The sequence below is a fragment of the Lolium rigidum genome, chromosome 1 (assembly GCF_022539505.1).
Source record: "Lolium rigidum isolate FL_2022 chromosome 1, APGP_CSIRO_Lrig_0.1, whole genome shotgun sequence".
Taxonomy (NCBI): domain Eukaryota; kingdom Viridiplantae; phylum Streptophyta; class Magnoliopsida; order Poales; family Poaceae; genus Lolium; species Lolium rigidum.
The window spans coordinates 95334514-95348933 of record NC_061508.1 but is presented as its reverse complement, the minus strand read 5'-3'; the positions used below and the strand labels follow the sequence as shown (position 1 = coordinate 95348933).

Genomic DNA, 14420 nt, shown 5'->3' with positions numbered 1-14420 from the left:
TCTTAGTAAGGTTTTCCGTATCGTGGCTCTCGGTACTGGGGGTTTCGCGACGAAGACCTTAAGTAGGCGGAAGGGCGGAGTCGGAGGGGTCACGGGGGCCCCACACAGCAGGGCCGTGCGGGCCCCTCCTGGGCCGCGCCGCCCTAGTGTGGCGGTGCCCCGTGGCCCCACTTCGTCTTCCCTTCGGTCTTCTGGAAGCTTCGTGGCAAAATAGGACCCTGGGCGTTGATTTCGTCCAATTCCGAGAATATTTCTTTACTAGGATTTCTGAAACCAAAAACAGCAGAAAACAGACAGCGGCTCTTCGGCATCTCGTTAATAGGTTAGTGCCGGAAAATGCATAAATACGACATATAATGTGTATAAAACATGTAGATATCATCAATAATGTGGCATGGAACATAAGAAATTATCGATACGTCGGAGACGTATCAATTGACAACCTCACTATTTCGTTGGGGCAAAGTACTTTGGTTGTGTTGTGCAGGTTCCACGTTGGCGCCGGAATCTCTGGTGTTGCGCCGCACTACATCCCGCCGCCATCAACCTTCAACGTGCTTCTTGGCTCCTCCTGGTTCGATAAACCTTGGTTTCTTTCTGAGGGAAAACTTGCCGCTGTGCGCATCACACCTTCCTCTTGGGGTTCCCAACGGACGCGTGCTGTACGCGCATCAGCGACCAATCCATTAGAGGTTGCATCTTCTTCATCATCAACATCATCATCTCCGGAGGTATACTCTTCTTGAGTTGATAGCACAATAGATGTGTCCAAGGAGGACCTTGCCATGAAGCAATGTGCATTCTTGATATGAGGATTCTCATTGGGAGATTCAAAGAGAGATGAAGAGGGAATGTTGGTGGTGACAATGGCGGCCAATTCCTTTGAGCTTTCTTCATCTTCATCACCACTAGAACTTTCAACTTCATCGGATGAATATTATTCCCTTGTTACTAGCACAACTCTTGAGGGCCTCTTGCCCTTCTTGGTCTTGTTGTTGTAGAATTTCTTGTTGGGGGCTTTTGAATATTTGCCCTTTGTGTCTTTGCTCTTGTCCTTGGGAATGAGCCTCCCATTATGAAGCTCTCTATTCTCATAGGGGCATTCGGCAATGAAGTGGCGCTTGTCATCACAATTGTAGCATGATCTTGTCTTTGGACCAAAGCTAGTGAACCCACTTTTGTTGTTTCTCTTGATGTTGTCTTCCTTGGCCTTGGAGGGATCAACCCAAAAGGACTTTGCATGGAAGGCCATGTGATCATGGTAGTGGCATTGCAAATCTTCCGGATAGGACATACTCCAAGATGCCCTATAAGATTCTTGAGGAATCACTTCTTCAACGGAGTTGACCGCCAAGGCAAGGTTGGACCCTTTTGTCATCCCAAGAGCTCGGTTGCGAGAGTCATGAGAGTTTTCTTCAAGCACCTTGAGAGCTTGCATCTCGTGCACCACTTGTTGAGAAGTGAGAGAGGAATAGCATTCCCTCCCAACAAGAGTCTTGATATCAATGGGTACAAACGGCATCATGTATTCAATGTACTTCTCCTTGATCCAAGAGTCATTGATGTGAGTGGCACCAATCATCCGGAAGGCATCGGCAACGGTGAGAAGTCTTCCATACATGAGTTCATGATCTTCATCCGGTAGCCTCAAGAAACCTTCGGCTTTATTCTTAAGAGCATTGTACTTGTTCCTCCTTGTGCTCTCACTTCCAATGCAACTAGCGGACAAACCGTCCCAAGCTTCCTTGGCGGTGGTGTAGTTCCGAACACGATGCAATTCCTTTGTCCCCACACTAGTTTGAATCATGTGCAAGGCGGTGTTGTTGAGTTGACTATCAACCGCTTCTCTTCTAGTCAACTTGTCGGGGTTGTATGGCTTGAAGCCTTCCAAGATGATTCTCCAAAGTTCATTGGAGGCACTTGCAAACATGAGAGCGAAACTCAAATTGCCAAGTATCGAAATTCTCAATGGAAAACTTAGGTGGGTCGCCCGAATGTTCATATGGGGATGGGGAACCGGTATATCGGGAGATAGGAAAGGTGGAGCTACTCGATTGTAGCTTTCACCTCCACTAGTTCCCCTAGGAGATGCAATGGGAGATTTGATAGTGTTTAAGTTATCACCTTCCACGGGTTTGGTAGATGAGGGTAAGTCCGAAGCATCTCCCTCATCTAACGCACCCGTGTCCTTTACCTCTACACTAGGAGCCTTGGGAAGGGCCGGAGTCAAAAGCTCGGTAATCATCTTTTTCATGCTTTCCATTTGGGCTTCCATGGAGGACTTCAACGAATTGAAGTCTTCCATGGAGACCGTCTTGGCGGCCCCTTCCGAGGACTCCTCGTTCGGCATACTCTTAGGCGGTTAAGCCCGAAATAAGAGCCGAGGCACTGATACCAATTGAAAGGATCGTATGCCGCACCTAGAGGGGGGGTGAATAGGTGCTAACCAATTTTTAGTTCTTTTTCAATTTAGGCTTGACACAAAGGTAAATTCTCTAGATATGCAACTAAGTGAATTTACCTATATGACAAGGTTATCAACTAAGCAAGATATAGCTACGCGATATATAGGAGATAGAATGGGATAGAGGTAACCGAGAGTGGAGCACGCGATGACACGGAGATGATTCCCGTAGTTCCCTTCCTTTGCAAGAAGGTACGTCTACGTTTGGAGGAGTGTGGTTGCTACGCAAGCCAAACCAACAGCCACGAAGGCTTCACTCGGATCTCCTGTGAGCAACGCCACGAAGGCCTAGCCCACTTCCACTAAGGGATTTCCTCGAGGCGGAAACCGGGCCATTACAAGGTTCTTGGGGCACACATCCACAAGCTGAATTGGAGGCTCCCAAATCTGTAACAATACAACAATCAACAACAACACATCAACAACAAATCAACTAGGGAACCAAATAGGAACACTAGCATGAGATCCCTCAAACAAATGAGGGGAAATGAAAAACGCTTCGGTGAGGATGTAGATCGGTGGCTTCTCCTTCGAATCTCCAAAGATCAAGAGATTTGGTTGGGGGAGAAAGGAGATCTTGCAAATCTTGTGTTTCTTGAGGTGGCTCTAATGGAGGTGAAGCTTGGCAGATTTCTTGTGCAATGATTGAGCTCAAGGAGTAAGGAAGAAGAAGAGGGGTATAAATACCCCTCCCCAAAATCCAGCCGTTGAGCTTTTCGGGGGGCCGGATAATCCGGCCTAAGTAAGGGCCGGATAATCCGCCCCCCCCCGGATAATCCGGCCTCCAGGTACAAAACCATGACAATGTCCGGGCAAATGTCCGGCCCCTATCCAGAGAAGCAATTCTTCAGGTCCTTAGCCATTTTCGAGGGGCCGGATATTCTTAAAATATCCGGCCCGGATAATCCGGCCACTGGTACAAAACCGGGACAATATCCGGGCAAATGTCCGGCCCCTATACTGAGCTGCATTTCCTCAAGTCCTTAGCCGAAATTCTGGGGGCCGGATATTTTGGAAATATCCGGCCCGGATTATCCGGCCTGATGAACATTTTTGCAACTGCTTTTTGACAACACTGACCACATCCAACACACATACAAATGTATCTATGTAATTCCTGTACCACTTAAACAACCATTAGTGAATCACATACATTGACATCAAACACTCAAAACATAATATGAGAGATGTTCTTTCACATATCCTTTCTTAAACTATGAATCTAATATTATTAAAAAAATAAGTCTCTTCTCTTTAATTTTTGAACTTCAATTTATTACCCTAGAAAAAATACCTAATCCTTTGAATCTGTGATATCCTTCAAATCTTCGCTATCCTTCGAGTCTTCGATACGCTTCGAATCTTTATGTGGGAGTCTATAAATTATACGTACCTTGCTTGAATCATAACGACTTACTTCAATTTTGACCCTATCCCCCATCAGTATTCGTATAGAACTAGAACGGATCTTTCCTCAAATATAGCTCAGGATGATGGTATCATTCTCTAGCCGAACACGAAACATTCCGTTGGGTAGGGCTTCCGTAACTAAACCTTCAAAAGTGACTTTTGCTTCTCTTGGGTTTTTTTTCTCTCCTATTTTTTTCTGTCTTTTTATTTTTTTTCTCCTATTTTTCCATTTTTATTTTCAAAATAGGAAGGTCCAGATAGAATTCGGGTACTATAGCCACAGAGATTACCATATATAACATAAGACTTCTCCTCCAATTCTGTTTAGTCGAGCCTCTCGATCTGTCATTATCCCTCGAGAAGTAGAAAGAATAGAAATTTCCATTCCACCCAAAACTTTAGGAATTCCTTGATAGTTGGTATAAATTCGTAAGCCGGGTCGGCTTATACGCTTTAAAAAGGTTCTTGTTCTATATATTCCTTTTCTAGTCTTTCTCTTTTGATGTCGCAAAGTTGAAACCAAGAAATAAACAAAGAACGCAAACAAGAGGAATCCATAGATTTGTTCAGAAAACATGGAGGGGTTTGAAATGGAGAAAAGGCAAAATGTGGAACGAGGAAATAGCACAAGGGGGACACAAGGATTTGCACGTGAATCGGGAGAAATTAGAAGTAGGGAAAACAATTAGAACAAGGAGCATGAACACACGGAAGGGGGCAAGGATTTTTTTCGTGGGTGTGGAAGAATACAAGATTCAGGAAACACAAATGTCGGAGTGTGTTCGGTTTTCGTGATTTAGAAAGCCAGAAATAGTAAATACGTAGGAAGTAGAATGTCATAACATGTTCAGTCTTCCTTGAATTGAAAACATACGAATTTCTATTGCATCTTGTTTCGTTGCGACACAGAAAAAAACATAGAAATTGTTCTGAACGATCATGTGTTTGCTATGATTTTCACAGAAGCGGGTGAGGTTAGACCTATGGAAAATATTTATATGGAATTACATCCAGCCATACCATAGAAAATATTCTTGTGGATTCAAATTCTACGAACCAAACAAGATTTATAGGAAAATTTTCTAGAGAACCGAGTCCTTCAAAATTCCTATAAAAATTCTTTGAACCACTACAAAGAGCCTCTGGAGCAGCCGAGCTGGCGAGTCTCACAGTCAGCCGGCATTAGTGGTAGTTTAGCTTGCAAATTCGGATTATTTGCGACCGCCGACCGCCTTGAGAATCTTGGAGACCTAGCCGATGTTAGAGCATCCCCACTCGTTGGTGCTCCCCACGCCTAAATCCGGCGAAATTTTCGTCCGAATTGGAGGAAGATTTGGCGTGGGGAGTAGTAGTTTCCCAGCCGCGTGCCCAGGCGAAGTCGACGATGCGAATTTAAAAAACGGAAACTTGACAAACTACGGCTAAAAACGGGTGAATATAGACTAAATTTAATGATATTTATTATATAACGGGCGGAGTTCATACATAGAGGCCGAATTCGACTATATTTCGAATTCGGCTAGGGGAATTCAAATGCTAATTTTAAAACACGGCGCTCTACATGCCGAAATGGCGGTAGAACACCGTGTAGTCGCCGCCGTCGTCGTCGGAGCCGTCGTCGTTGACCTTCGGCTGCGCGGCCTGGCTGCTGCTGCCCTGGCCGGCGTCTCCCCACCCCGGAGATGGCTTGTACCATTCGTCGTCCGCGGCGAGCTGACCGGCGGCAGCCTTTAGTGCGCGCGGAAGACGATGCGTGCGCGGAAGACGACGACATTAACTCGCCGCGTGACCGGCGAATGCAGACCGGCGGCAGGCTTTTACAGCGCGCGGAAGACGATGCGATGAGGACGACGATCGGTTTCTCTCGCCGACAAGTTGGGGCTACCAGACGCGCGGGAAGTTTCCTCGGTATTTCCCGCGCTTTCGTTTCGTCCGGAGTCCCCGAGCGCTCCCCGGGGGGCCGGGGATGGCGTGGGATCGCCGGATGAATTTAGGCCCAAATCCGGACGAAAACGAGGAACCGGGGGCGCGACTGGACCGAATTACACCGTCCGGATGGAAAAAAGGCTCGCCGGGGGCCTCGTCGGGGGACGAGTGGAGATGCTCTTAGCAGAGACTCAGATGTGGCTGCGTCATATTATCAAGGTTGGTTCATTGGCCGGGAAAATTGGGTGACAGCCTGGGCCTCTAGAAGAAGGAGAGCTTTAATTTTGTGCACAATATTTTAGTTGAGAAACTGGGAGCAGAACGTGTGTAATATATGCCGCAAGCCCGCAACATATTAAATAATAAAATACAATGTATACAAATGTAGTAGATCCCATAACATTCTTGCGTTTATCAGTAATTGCTGTAAGCCATGCTATTTAATAAAAAATACAAAGTATCAACACGTTTTCAACTCACTGTTGAACTCGTTGTTACTTGTAAGACACACTTGACTACAGAAGAATAATCATATGGTTCATTTTATACCCCAGAAGTTTCTATTATTTGCCTTACCTATATAATCATAAGATATAAAATGCTATCAAGATATTTGTTATGTCATATGATTTGGAATATGTACCAACACATTTAAGAATATTAAAGTAGAGAAGAACCCCCAACAAAACATGCATATACACTATCTGACCCTATGATTGACAATAAATAATTCAAGGAGGCGTATGATATCACTATTTTTTCAATTATGTTGATTGCATGTGAATGTCTTATTAAGGGGAAATTTCTAAAAATATATAAGAACTAATGTTACCTCAAAATACTTTTCAATTTATCACAACTTGAATGTATTTATCAATCATATGCGTACATTGCACCTAAATAACAAAGAACACAAGTAATGTTTAGCAATATTGTTGTGTGGTTGACAATGTTAATTAAGTAATAAGTAATATACAAATATAATCACTGATATTATAGTAGTATAAACATATAGATAAATATAAAAGTTTAGTACAATTATATTCATTTTAACTCGCTCTGGGTCTAAAGATTATTTTGAATAACCATGCATATGATAAGATGACCTAGACATGACTTCAGGAAATAGTAGGTATCCTGTTTTTCGTCTACCATCTTTGGGTCGCCTAGGTATGAATTATTGTCATAGGCACGGACTACCTCTATAGCCGTGGTCTAGGACACTGTGTCTTCGCATATGATGGGGCAAGACACTCGCAACCCCTCCACTGTCTTCCTTTGCGGGACATGTGTGGTTCTTTTCATTTCATCTCTCGTTGTACTAGTAGGTGGGCCCCTGGTGATTCTGGCTCAACCAATTACGACAAGTTGCTAAGACAATTCACGTTGTTTTTTTAGTTGAACCATCAACATTCTCATGCCACTCTTAGTTGAAAGCGATTTGAATGCTCGTTCGAGCCGGTTTGACATTGCACAAAGCATGGATGCAATGTGTTAGAGAACAAAACTGAAGGCTTGGTTTAGTTAGAATAGACGAGTGATCCTAGCTTTTGGTTCCCTAATATTAACTTTTTAAGGAGGTCGGTCGGGCTTTGTGGTTACCAAAAATACCACACAATAAGCACCACATTTTTCAAACAAAATTTGAATTCAATTTTTATAATTAAAAAAATGTTAATAATGCTCTAGAAACTGCGATGGGATTCAAACAGGGACCTTTTGAAGAGAACCACATGGCGCTACAACCGGGACATGTCTTAGTGCCATTATCAATACACAATTTACTAGATTAGTGCACTTATAAGTTCAAAATTGGACATCTACACCCAACTGGTAGCCGTGGTCACCATAGCTCCAAACCCTAGATTCATCTACAATCCCGTCGGGTGCATCTATAAACCTGATCCGAATCCGTCGAAAAATTATGGTATACGATATATAACTAAAAAAATCTGATCCGGTCCGATCTGATCCGATTACATCCCTATTCTTATTCTTACTTGAACATCATAGGTCATAATTTTAAACCCTCTCTCCCCAAGGCGTAGTTATGAACCAAAAAAAACTAATACAGTAGTATTTTTTGAACTTGCCAAGAAAATTCACAATGTTCAGATTACAACCAAAAATGCCACTGCTGACCATTTTGTGTTGAGAAAGAGAAATTGGCAATATTCATCTCAAAGTATAGACCCGTCATACATGTATCGTAAAGTAAACTCATTACACGAGAACCAAAAAATGAACACCCAGTCTAGCATTCCAAGTCCTGCAAAGAATTTCTAGCATTACAACAACCACGACTAAAACTCCAGAAAGAGAAGATCTCACAACCAAGAGATTATGGACTCTGCTCAGTGCCCAATGCCAAATAATGTCCCACAAAATGGGGATTACAGGAGTCGCCAAAGCCGAATCAATGGCAAACCCCTTCTTAATTTCACACAATTTACATTCCCACTGATCCTTGCTGCATCATCGATCAAACCGTTCCTATTTGCACCACCCAAAGCACCAGCGGCTCTGCAAGCGAAACCAGCAGAGAAGTATTCAGAGCTCGAGTTCATGGTGAATGAGTGAGTACGATTTCGATCAACGGATGAGAAAGCGAGCATCCGGCATGCATGGACAAGCCAATGGCCACGACGAGAGAGCATGAGGTAGTGTACTGCGGAACTCACCGATGAGACGTAGCCGTCGTCGTGCTGCCTGGGGCCGTTGCCACGCCCACGCGGGCCGGCGTCCTTATCAAACCCCGCCGGCGCCTTGGCCTGGGTGCTCTTCTCCTCCCTCACCTTGTTGAAAATGTGCGTGTAGCCGTCCGCCGAGGCCGGGTTGGAGTCCCAGTCGCCGAACTTGGGCACCGCCGAACCCCTCGTCGGCTGCCATTGATGGATCGCAACAACAACCAAGGTAAGAAGATACACACCACGAGAGAAGTAGCTTTGGAGCACCATGGTCCAGAGCAGAGCAGATGCTTACCGTTTCGTTGCCGCGCGGCGCGGGCCTGGCACGGTTGGGCCGGTCGGCGGAGTTGGCGACGAGGCCGTAGGGGCTGCCCTCGACGGAGTTATCGGCGGCCCTGGACTGGCTGTACGGGTGCAGCGGCGACGGCGATGGCGACTGCTCCACGCTGTACCCGCCTGCCCGTCCGGCGGCTCTCCTCGGTGCCTCGCCGCGGTACGGCGACGCCCCGCCGTAGGGGCTGGGTGACATGGGCGGCGGCGGCGCGGGCGCGTCGCTGGGACGGCGCTCGTGGCGGTGGGCGGGAGGCGGGGAAGGGGGAGGGAGGTTCGCCGCCGCCCTGCCGTGCTCGGAGCCGGAGCGCATCGGCGACGGCGCGGCGTAGGAGGAGGAGAAGGCCTCCGGGTTGTCGACGGGGTCGTTGGGGTTCATCGGCTTGCCGCCGACGCCCTTGCCCTTGCGCGCGTTGTCGAAGTAGACGGTGTAGGGGACGTTGCCGTCGTTGTCCCAGTTGCCGAACTTGGGGATGTGCGCGCCGTTCTTCTGCTGCTTCTGCATGGGTGCAAAGGGGAGAAGAATCAGAAACTGCCGCGCGCGCGCCAATTGTAGCAACCGCCGACATCGTTGAGATTTCCAAATTCATATCACTCCAGCACTCGACTAAACAGGGCGGTTGCACTGGTCAGAAACACATTGTGTGACACAAATTGATGAGATTTTCAAGAGCTTTCATGCCATTATCAAGTTCTGCTTAATTAGGAAAGATTGATGTTTATGTATTTAGTTTGCTGATGTAAAATCAATCTAAATGTAAGTCGATTGAATTGAGATTTTTCAAATATAGAATATACGTAGTCCATTTCAAACAAAACAAAGGATCCTAATATGACCCAACAGCGTGATCCAGTCCGGAATTGCCACCTGGCAACATGACGTGGTAACGGCCATCTCATTGTAAATTGAAAGATCCGACAATGGGATAATTGCCGTGCCGCGCGTCCAAAATTGACAGTTCAATCCATATAAATTCCCAAAACAAATGCATTGTATTTGCCAAAGATGCTCGTTTAAAGTGAATGGCTTTGGGTTATCTTTTAAATTAGTTTTATTGTGCGTCTTTGATTTCAATAATATTATTATAGCTGCCGGGAGGCTTTGCATTTCTTTACGAAAACAAATACGGAGTATCATTGTCAGCGAGGCTTCCGAAATGGCACAACTTGGAATAAAACATTAGTATGAAGAAACACTAGAGCTTGGACCCGGTATAGAAAAAAAAACATAAATAAAAGAGGAACAACCTAGGGAACATCATCATATTCTGATACAAGCTCTCCAACTTGGATCCACAAGGAAGCTTCATTCTTGATGAGATCATTAAGCATGCATGAACAGAGGATTATTAACACGGATGGGCATATGTCAACTTGGCACACGCCTGAATTAAGAAAGCGCTAGTGGCGGTAGATTGGTATAAGCGACCTTATGACCATTGAAAATGGAGGGTAGTAGACCGGATGCTGGACACATTTTACATGCTGTCATGGACTTAATCAATGGAAATCAATGGAAAGTATTCGAGATTATGTAATCCGGAAGCTAATCACATGCGGTGACCTCGCCACTTGGACTAGTTGAGGCCAAACTACAGGATGGGCTACTGCAGTGGTTGCCTGGTTGGTGTTCTCCAGGTTTGACAAATTGTAGGCCAACCCAAACTAATCTAAAGTGATATCGCAAGGTAGCCAGCCAGGTCTACCTTGCCGACACCCTACGTAGGTAAGTTCCGTCTGAATTCCGAACTGTAATAAAATTCAGTTAAAAGTCGCCGGAGCGCTGCAGCTATTATTATCTTTTGGAATTTGATTAGGCACGAGTACTACAAAGTCTACAGTACAATTCAATCTAGTTCATGTATAGTATACATACATGATGAGAGCTAGTATTAACGAAGAATATCTTCATGCGATAGTTAGCCTGCCGACATCACCGCGCTACGTGCTTTGTCTTTGTGGGATGATGACGGAACTTAATTGTGATCGAAAGATACACCTTAGCTGCTCAGAAATTAAGACTTTGATCACCGCAAAATCAGATTGGCTCTGCAAGTCAAAGGATTCGCGTTCACTCATCCACACGATAAATCCTTAGGAATGTTTCTAGTTCTACTAGTAGTTCGCAGCGAAAATCAACAGGTTGATTCAGTGGTCAGGCCGGCGACCTATTCTTCAAAAACTAGTAACCTGATGGTACCAGCTAATCCTCTCTACGAGAAACCACCTGTTCTTGCTTCAGAAAATTCAGAGTGTTGTACCCATGCCAAGATCATACCACGAGAAACTACGCCCACGGCGGGAAAGCTAGCTAATCGAGCTCCTCGAGGGAGCCGCCGCAGTAAAAAAAATGATGCTCTTGAACAAGAAAAACAAGAGCGGAAATCACGAATTAAGAACTAGGTTACTGTCGTTGATTCTACCCGGAAACTAGTCGGAACAATCGACAGGAAATAATACCACGAGGGGCATCGAACTAAGCTAGCATGTGGAAGGAAGCGGGGAGAGGAACTTACTGCCATGGTGGTCGATTCCTGGAGCGGCCGGAGAGGAAGATGGAGAGATCTTGATCAGGGCCGGGCGATGAGTTCGTGGAACGGTGGCTGGGCTCAGGTCAGGTGGCAGGAGCCAAGGAGGGAGATGAGGATTATATGCGCTTGTTTCTTCCTCCTGTCCCGGGTCCTGGCGGCCTGTAGCTGAGCTTTTTGATCAGCTCGGGCCGGCCGGCGGGCAGGATTTATAACTACGAGATAGGGACGGAGAGAGTCTCGGGTTTGGTTGCTTTCTTCGCAGCCCGTTCCTCTTGTTTTTTGCGTAATCGTCCCTGGAATCAGTGCAGTAGTATATTGAGGTGTGGAGCTTCATGCCCACAACCACGTCACTCGATCACACGTGTACGCGCTCGCTAAGCATGACACCGACTGATTGTCAATCAACACGCATGGTGCGGCGACGGCGAAGGCCAAATGGCGTAACTTCAAATATTTTACTTCGTGGGTTCTTCTTACCCCTCAAAACAGGTTTCCGCCCACTTTATAAACAAAAACAAAACTCGACTAAACATATACAAAGCGATAAGAGAATCCTCTGATAAGCATATAAAGAAAATATAAAGTAGTAGCCACGCCCCGACAAAGCACCCGAGACAACTAAGGTAAAGGTGCAACCATGCCTTCTTGTGAACCACCGGACATCGTCGAACCACACCCACCAAGTTGGCGTCGGACTGCTTGCCCTCTCACTCTGGGTTGTGGAGCGCTCATCCCGCTTGTGGACAACAAGGCGAATAGTGGTGAAGCCAAAGTCACATGTATTAGATAGAAGGTCGTCGATCGTGAACCCCCACCCCAGCGTTGGAAGTGCCTCAAGAGATGTCCCTGACCATGCCCGCCGATGATGACAGCGGGGTGAGGCCGATAGAAATCGGAGCTCGAGGACAACGCCCCCAAAGAGGGTGACGACGCTATGGACAAAGAGACATACCATCGCAACCTCGTGTTTTCACCAATATAAGGAATTTTGGGAAACCAAATTAGCTTGCCCAAAGCATAATGTAAGAGAATCATCTACGCAATCGACGGTGAGTAGGACGATCGTGCGCGGTTTGTTGTGATAAACCACTGATGACATAGCTCTGACACGAAGGAACTTCCTGTACCCCTTCGCTTGTGAGGGGATCCTTAGGCGATTAGGGTTCCTCTTCCTCCCGTCGGCGGACGCCTCCGATTTGGCCGCCCCTGTGGCCTTCGGGCCATGGAGGTGTGGCGGATCGCGACTCTCATCGATGGGAGGGCTCCGTTTCCCAAATTTGGGAAGTTCGTTCTCAGTCTTTATGGTTTTTGTTTGTAGCGGTGGCGCTCATGTGGTGGCGGCGGCGCCTCGTGCAATAATGTTTTCCCAACTTCAACCCCATCACGATGGTGATGTCGAAAAGCTTGTGGGTGTGGTGTGGTCTTCGAGGATTCCGTTCGGCCGTGGAGATCTTCGATCGTCAAGGAGTTTCATTGGTAGTTTATCCTACTTCTTCATCTCGGGGACGGATGTGGTCTTTCCAACCCGTTCGGCGACTTCCTGTCCGCAACCAACAACGTCAGGCCGATTCAGAGAGGATGAAGAGCTTCTCAAGGACCTCGTTGTAATTGTTGTTTTTTTTGGTTACTTTGTACCGTTCGATACTTCTATTAAGATATTTCTTTTAATCGCTAGTGTCCTATTCCAAAAAAAAAAGACAGAGCTGCTGATATAGCCGCTTAGCGAAAACCCGGAAACATGGAGGTGTAATCCGAGAAAGGGGGTGGAAACCCAGACCGTTGACGCGCTCGCTCACCACCATGCGCAAATGCACAACTGGCGAGGGCCCGGTCCATGCATTTGAAAAAGTTCATCAAACGCTGGACATCTTTGACCGCTCTCGGCAGCTCCATCGGCCCGGCAGGCTGCCTCGCCATCACCGAGCTGGTCGTCCAAGTCCAGGCTAACCACCTACGTCCCCCACCGATCGATCGAGCAGTTGGCAGTGCTTTTTTTTTTTAGCAGTTGACAGTGCTTGACGCCTCGCCCGACGGTTCCGAGCGCCGCCATTTCCCACCTCGCAATCGCGGGCGCCCCGCGACGGCAGCACCCACCCACACCCACGCCATACGTCGCGACGGCGCACGACGGTCGATCGCCGCCGGCGACCACGCGAACGGTGTCCCGACCGCGGCGGCTGTCGGCCGGCAGGCGTGTGGACTGTGGAGGCGTGTGCCGCCGCGTGATAAGTCGTGAACTCGTGACCGTGACGACCCGTTCCTGATTCCCGATGGGTTACGACGAGTTGCGTCGACGGTCATCTCCTCTGCTGGTCGTTACGCGGTAGTGCGCGCGGTACGGACGGATCTAGAGGGGCGTACAGTGTTGGAAACGTCAAGGTTTATATCGAAGGCAAGTGGTGATCGAGGTTGGCATCGAGGGACGGGCTGCTCGCGTTTTTGGTTGACCATCGTTCGTCGCCGTCGGTACACACAACAAACATCCGGCGACGCCCGCGAGCGAGCGGTGTCTCAGCCGCGGGGGTCTGTCTCCCGGCCGGCGTGCGGCGCTGCGCTGCGCGACGCGGCCGCGGCCGCGTCACGAGCCGTGGACGACGGACGACCCGTTCCTGATGCTGATTCCCTATCGATCGAGGCGTTGCGAGCTGCGACCGCCTCCTCTCCAGCTCCTATCCTGGCCGTTACGCGGTACGGACGGATCGATGGTGCACACCATTGAAAGCGTCAAGGATATGCTAAGATTACGCGAATATGCAAGTGGCGATCCAGGTTGGCCACCGTGGGATGCGATGTGATGTGATGTGATGTGATGCTCGCATTTTGGTTTGACCTTTTTCCTCCATGGCAGACCGTTTTCTGGCGTTCTAGCGTTCTGCAGGTCGCAAACACACACGTACGAGACTACGAGAGACCGAGGAAAAGGTCACGACATACTTATTTTTTAGATCAGATGAAGGTCACGACATACTTGAGCAGTTTTTCTTTAGGGTTCTTGATTCATGGCTCCTTTTATTACTCAATCGATATTGGTAGAATAGAAGTATTTGGAGAATTTAGGAGCCACAATTTGCG

At 47.3% G+C, this 14420-nt stretch overlaps 1 protein-coding gene across 1 annotated transcript; it reads right to left on the bottom strand.

The window, feature by feature from the left end:
- Window positions 1-7963: 7963 nt before the first annotated feature.
- LOC124698803 (RPM1-interacting protein 4-like) lies at window positions 7964-11536 on the bottom strand. The gene is made up of 4 exons (XM_047231251.1): window positions 11334-11536; window positions 8783-9316; window positions 8482-8682; window positions 7964-8323 (listed from the first exon to the last, which is right to left on the bottom strand). The coding sequence occupies exons 1-4, from the start codon at window positions 11337-11339 to the stop codon at window positions 8294-8296; spliced, it is 771 nt and encodes a 256-aa protein (XP_047087207.1). The 5' UTR covers window positions 11340-11536; the 3' UTR covers window positions 7964-8293.
- Window positions 11537-14420: the final 2884 nt, after the last annotated feature.

Bases quoted from the DNA above. Each gene is read 5' to 3' on its own strand.
- LOC124698803 (XM_047231251.1), bottom strand. The intron at 8,683-8,782 runs GTAAGCATCTGC...CATCAATGGCAG, and splicing joins CGCCGCGCGGCAACGAAACG to CCGACGAGGGGTTCGGCGGT. The intron at 8,324-8,481 runs GTGAGTTCCGCA...TTTCGCTTGCAG, and splicing joins ACGACGGCTACGTCTCATCG to AGCCGCTGGTGCTTTGGGTG.